The sequence below is a fragment of the Alosa pseudoharengus genome, unplaced genomic scaffold (assembly GCF_046254945.1).
Source record: "Alosa pseudoharengus isolate Yale_2024_CS ecotype anadromous, Long Island Sound unplaced genomic scaffold, YU_APseudo_1.1 YU_APseudo_1.1_scf_2, whole genome shotgun sequence".
Classification (NCBI taxonomy): Eukaryota; Metazoa; Chordata; class Actinopteri; order Clupeiformes; family Clupeidae; genus Alosa; species Alosa pseudoharengus.
In genome coordinates, this window is record NW_027468663.1 from 29083585 (window position 1) to 29090557 (window position 6973).

The following is a 6973-nucleotide window of genomic DNA, read 5'->3' on the forward strand; positions in this document are numbered from 1 at the left end:
GAAATGCTATGATGGTGAAGTAAAATGCTAATCTGATTTATAATCTAAATAAATAAAAAATACCACACCTATGCTCATGCTGCCTAGCTCAGCCTCATGAAATGCGTATGTCTTCATTAAACCTTTCTGGGGCAGAGAGGCTGTACGTGCTAATTTGCTCTTTTGCACACGGGGGACAAACCTTTCAATTCACTCAAATGGGTCACGGTGTAGATTAACTCTCTCAGTTTAGCCTCACACTTACATAACGTGTTTTCTTCCCACAGACTTTAGCAGTCATGTCATAGTATGCTAAACTCTATTTATAGAAAATTACTCTCCAGAGATGTTCATACGTTACACTATGTTGTATTGTATCAATATGATTCTTGGCAATAGCAACTTCCCTGTTTTACATTGAGGTGTTTCAGTTTAATTATAATTAAAGAAGGAAATATGCTATTAATGTATATGTGATTAATGTATTGCAAATTAACATATACACATACAATGTACATGTGTGTGTGTATGTCTGTGGTTGTGTGTTGCACATGCGGGTACGCACATACAAGTGTGTGAGTATAAGGATACTGCCAGTGCCATTCCATCCAGTTTATTTTAAATATCAATACTAATTTGAAGGCAACAACCTAATATTGATCATAACAGCAATGAGAGAGATGAAAAGAAATTATGAGCAATGCAAACGATAAATAAAAGCAATAAAAGTAAACATTATTTGTATATCACAAGAAAAGCAGTATGTTGTATGCGAGTATGTTTTGGCAAAAAAAAAAAAATGTCACTTGCCACCCACAACACCACTTACATCATCCTCAGCCAATTGTATTTCCAACTTCATACATCATCTATCATAAGAAACAAAAAACTAACCTAATTTTCTATTCCTTGGGGTATACTTTTAATAACACAATGTAGGCCTAAATGTCAGCGCTCAAATGAAAAGGTTAGACTCTGACACATCATCAGATCATTGTCATGTACAGCTGTGTCATAAGACAAATCAATAGGGGGCAGACAGCTTGAAAACAGCTACAATTTGCATGGTTGTGTGGCTTGTAGAAACTGCGTGGTGAGCACTTTGAGAGGTGGTAATGCACTACTGAGTTTCCTGTCCCATTTGTTGCACGCTGGTTGTCCTCATTTCCACCACCGCATCTCTCTACAGTAGCTTGGACGTGATTACAGCATCCTGGCATCATTTCTCACCTTTCACTACACGTGGGACAGAAGCACTTCTGAGTATTTGATCGACCTGCCCTCCAACCACCCCACTCAGACATATATAAAGTCCCACAGGCAGTCAGTCACTCAGTCATACACAAGCGTTAGTCCATACTTAAGGTTGATCATTACTCAAGCGTTAGTCCATACTTAAGGTTGATCATTACTCAAGCGTTAGTCCATACTTAAGGTTGATCATTACTCAAGGGTACTTCCGGTTAATCATTATGTCTCCTCGGTATTTGGTCACCACCATCCTGGTCTGCTGCTTTGCTCTGACTGTGCTCTCTGCCAGGTCGTATCCACGTGAGTTTGTCCTCACCTTTTTTTTTATCAATACTGATAGCTTGTCTATAGTGAAAAGTATGAAAAGTGGATGAGAAAGTAACAGCTGCTGTGGTAAAACAACAGCAGCAACAAAACTACAAATGGGTTGGTATTGTTAAAGTTCACAAATCGATTGGTATTGTTGAGTTTGTATGTGTGTTTGTTGATGTGCTTGTATGTTTTGCTGTCAGCTCGTCCTAAGAGGGCGGCCTGCTGTGTGAAGTTCACTAAGCGGCCGATCAGTGTCAACATAATCAAAGGTGTCACCATCCAGGACTCTCGTGGGCCATGCCGCCTCAGTGCTGTGATGTAAGTAAACGTTAGATATGTAATACTCTGATGGACTTATCAACAGACACCCTCTCCAACAAAGACATTTCACAACCAAGCTTCGAAGGGTTAATATAAGGGAAAACAAACAAATGAAAGTATTTGATATCAAACTTTATTTTCTCTATATACCCATGCCAATATATATTATTTGTAATTCGAATTAAAATTGTATTCAGTGTATGTATTTATATTTTTTTTCAAGATTTCACACCACCACCACCACGGATGTTTGTGCTACTATACGGCACAAATGGGTGAAAAAGGTTCTTGAGCAACTTAGGTGCAGTAACATTTATTTCATCTAATATTGTGTAAAATACATTACTATACATTACTGTTTATTGATCCTCAACATGTAAATTATATTCAGTCTCAATTGATCAAATGTATACTGAAGATATACATACAGGCTATGTACAGTAGGCTATGTACATGTACATAAACATACAGTAGGTTATGTATATGTGTTGACATATGTTTTTCTTCTTCTGTCATTGAAGTTAATGCTAAAACATGACTCTCTTCCAGTGATAAATTCAAGGCACTCTCTAAAACCCTGGAGAAACACAACCTGCTGAAGAAAAAGCACCCTGCTGTGGTGATGCCTACTAACGGCACCGGCACCACACTGGTGGATGTAGAAGGCTCTACAGAGCCATTCGATGCCTTACAGTAGCCGAAGATTATTTCCCCTCATAAAGCTTTAAGAGCCGCTTTTAAATCTGGAACAGTCTGTTGTATTTTAGTCTTAAGTGTTAACTTACTAAATTACCTGAGTTAGAGACAAGGGCAATTTTAAAGTTATTAAAGCTATCTTTCTTGCACACAATTTTTCTGCTAATTACAAACTGCTGATTGCATGTCTTATGGTAATAAAGCAAAGCTAAATGACAACTGACACCACTGGGCTGATATTCTTAAATGTACAATAAGAGTAAAACTTATCTGTGTAATATGGCAAAATTAGTTTTTTCAGTCACAAAGAAACTTTACTTGTCAGATAATTTTTTGAAATTTTTCACAATAAAAAATATGAAGAAAATATAGTTTAAAAATGTTTTTATTTAAATTCTTGAACTGTAAATATTTGACATTTAAAACTCTCCATTAGAGAATCTTAGAAAACACCATAACACATTTGGCGAAAGGGGTCCAAATGTGCCACCTTATTGACAAGTTCCTGCACATCACTTTGATCTAGTTCCTCCTCCGTTTCTGGGCGTTTGACAATAGGCATGCCCTTCTTAATATCATACATAAGCTGTTTGAAATAGAGAAAGACAGAAAAAAAAGATTGTTTAGTTGTGTATATTTGTATATGTTGATTGTATAGTTATTAAGAGGTAAGAAAAGAGGTATAGACTATTGAGTGTGGAAGTCCCCACTGTCATTTTGTATGCGGTGGTTGAGTATTTTCTTGATGAGGGATTTTTGCCCTACGTCTTAGGCTAACTCACTCAACAGCCTGGGCTGCCAATAATTGTATTGTGGAAGGCACCGGGAGTAGCCTAGAGCTGCAATGATTAGTCAACAAAGTCGATTATAAGAGTTTTATTGTCGACGTGTCATATTATTAGCCTGAAAGGACTATGATAATAAAGTCTGGCTACTCTCATGTAAATGTTCAATAACATGAATGATGGAGCAACGGAGTGAGAGGCAAGGTGAAGTAAAGGTGAGGCCAAAACTTGGAGTGAAATAAAGCAGGTTGAATTCAGACTTTGTTAAGCAGAGTTGTCATTTCACAGCAGCATGACAGTGATGCATGAGCATCTCAAACACAAGCACCACACGTATGAATGTACATTTGATTATACATATGATTAAGCTATCAAGCTTAAGTTTCATATACATCTGGTTCATGAGTCATTATTTTAATCCATGGGCACTTCTGTTGAGGCAGAGACTGGACAGCAGGGTGCAGACTTGAGCAGGTGATGTACAACATGCACAGGACCCCAGAATAGGAGCCGCGCCCATAAGAGGCAGGGATGGTGGACGTGACAAATTTAGATATCAACTAAGTTGCAGCCCTAAATGGGAGTAGTTTTTTGGGCTCAATAACGCCAATGCAACCCTGAAAGCATGCATTTGAAAGTGCCCCAGAATATCACTATATACAGGGTTCACACTCTAAGGGGCCATCCACACGGAGACGCTTTTTGGTTTAAACGCACATGTTTTGCATCGTCTTGGCCGATCGTCCAAACGAATCCTGTAAACGCACTGCCTGAAACCACACTTTTTTGAACCTGGTCCCAGGGTGGAAAAATCAGAAACCGTAGCCCTTGCAAGTTCGTTTGAACGGCGAAACCGCATCGCCTACTTGCGGATCAATGATGTCATCACCACACCTCAGCTGCCTTGGACTTGACATGTATTGCCTAACAATACTAGTTCTTCTCATAGGCTACATGACATTACCTACAATTACACTCAGTAGGATAAATATCACAACTGGTGCTGCGTAGCGCCAATAGCTTATCATGACTTGGTGGAGTGAACAGTGTTTTTCCTATGTGTTTTCTTGATGCATTCTAGCTACTGTCAGTGACTGACGCGAGAGAACTAGTCAGAAGTTATTAGGGAAGTGCGGTGTAAGTTTAAATTAATTTGTGCGTAGTGCCGGTGTCATTCATTTATTATGACCGCCGCTAGCAAAGCTAGCGAAGCGGTCATATAGGGATTGTCAAAGTTTTTTTTTTTTTTTTTTTTTTTTTTTTTTTTTTTTCCCGTCATCTACTTCCTGAATTTTTGGTCAACGATACCCGGGACACCGAACCACCGGGGCACATGAAATTTGGTGGGTATGTAGCCCCACTAGACTTTTACGGAAAAATTTCGTTTCGTCCCCGGGGTCCACTCCCCCCCCGTGCTGGGCCCCCCGAACCGCAAAAAAAGCAGTTTTTCCTAAATAACTACCTGAACCGTGGCACCGAGGATGAAGAATCTTTTATGGTATGTTGGTCTCAAGGGCCCACATCAATCTGGCCCATAATCACTCATTTGTGATTTGCACCCCCCCGGTAAAAAATGAAAATGCAATATTATTCTGCTTTAATCGTCCCTATCTTCAGTTAAGATGTTCAGAACTGCACCAAATTTTATGTGTATGATTGACCTGGCATTCTCTGGGGGTATGCCAAGTTTCGTAGAATTTCATCCATGGGGGGGTCTTTAAAAAAATAGATTATGTGTACATTTAGTGACTGTACACTCATTGGCCTGTAGATGGCGGTGCACACATATACACATGCACACACACACAGGCACCCACATACTATCGGTATTAGAACGGCTGATACATAATTACAAATTCAGTAGGATTAAAAGAAAGCCAAAATAAATATTCATCATCATCATCATCATGGCTGCATTTCCAGTATTGGCGATAAGTAGTCGTTTGTCCACTAGATGGCGCATCGTTGCAGTGAGACGTAATTTTGTTGGAAGTTAAACGTGGGTTGGAATACAATGGCCGCTTCCTACAAGGACTATAGTTTACCGCAGAGAACGTCTAATAAGGATAGGATGATGTTCACATGAAATGTAATTCCCATTTCTTCTTGAAGCCGAAATAAATCTGAGGATGTTTATCGGACATGCTTGGTTTTTACTGCAGGTACGTTAATCTTATAATATCAATAAGGACCTAGGCAATGTCACCGTTAGCGTTGGTTGAGTGATGGAGGCCAATTTGATTGATTGCATTTGTAGAAAACTATAAATGCGGTTATACCAAGCAAATTGATAACAGCACTGTAATTGTATCTTTCGACTGTCATTTGTTGCACGTGCTACAAAAATCATTCTGTGCAATGAAAGATTTACCAACGTTACACCGATCTGATACAGTTTTGCCTACATGCGTGAGACTGAGACGCCTGTTTATTTTGTTTGAAGTGCGTGCAGAGTCTGAGAGGGGAATCGATGTGCTTTGATTCCAGCTTGGTAGTTGTAGTCTGTGAAATTAAAAAGCACGTGTGTGTGAAGTATCCAAACAATGACACCTTCATTTCATTATGGCTGCTTTAGCAACACACCATAAGCTACTGTTTAGGCTAGTGGGTCCCATTTAGAGGTGGCTACTTCATTCGCGCTTTCCTTGACTCATGGAGCTGCGTGAATTTTATTACAACTTTTCGCCACGATATGGCAATTTAAGTCCGCTTGATACTGTAAGGCTTAAGCCATTGGTTTCCAAAGGAGATTTTATTTGTGTCGCCAGCATAGCTTATTGACAATTTATGTTGTAAATAGGCCTACCTTATAAGCCTACCTGTAGCTTAAGGAAGCTAACAGCTTTCTATTAGGATCTAGTTTGTTAGTTACAGTTTTGTCATAACTCCCTGATGCATTTTTGCATTTAGAATAGCCAGAGCGTGAACAATATCGGGTGCCTATGGACTAGGCTCGCTTGGTGAACCCAGCCTGATCTGCCCGCTATTTATTTTTTGATTTCTTAAAAGATTGAGCTTGGTCTGGTGAAAGCCAGACTAGCCATGGACCTCAGTTACACAATGCAAGGGAACATGAATCAGCCTATATTTGCACGAACAATAACGGACAACAGCTCTTCAACTTTGGCCCGTTAAAATGTGTATGAACAGTCTAGCGACGCATTTCATCAAGGCCCATTTGGACATGTCAGTTATTTGCACCACTAGTAAAACAGCATTTCGTTTCAGACTACTGTTACTTAATTTGTGCATTAACAATAACGTTTCAGACTACTGTTACTTAATTTGTGCATTGACAATAAAGTATTACATGAACTAAAGATGACTAAAATCTTAGGTAGAAGAAGAAACATTCACAAAAAAATCCATCCATCCAAAAATGACCTTTGTTTTTGATAGCTGTTGAAAACGGCTGAGATGTTTTTGTAAATAAATAAATAAATAAACAAATAAATAAATAAATAACATTATGCTGATACCTTTTGCTTTTCCCAAATACAATGTAGCCTACAGGTGTAAGTGACCTTTCATCAATCCAGTTGCAATGGATGAACTGTGATGAACTGCCCTACTTGTGATTGTTTAGAGATTTTAAAGGTTTTATAACAATGCTACATCTTCTTTGGCTA

The 6973-nt window shown here is 38.9% G+C and overlaps 1 protein-coding gene across 1 annotated transcript; it reads left to right on the plus strand.

Annotated features, from left to right (window-relative positions):
- Window positions 1–1275: 1275 nt before the first annotated feature.
- Window positions 1276–2778, plus strand: ccl20l (C-C motif chemokine ligand 20-like). Its single transcript, XM_076295909.1, has 4 exons — window positions 1276–1530; window positions 1743–1860; window positions 2087–2164; window positions 2413–2778. The coding sequence occupies exons 1-4, from the start codon at window positions 1452–1454 to the stop codon at window positions 2558–2560; spliced, it is 423 nt and encodes a 140-aa protein (XP_076152024.1). The 5' UTR covers window positions 1276–1451; the 3' UTR covers window positions 2561–2778.
- The last annotated feature ends 4195 nt before the right edge of the window (window positions 2779–6973 follow it).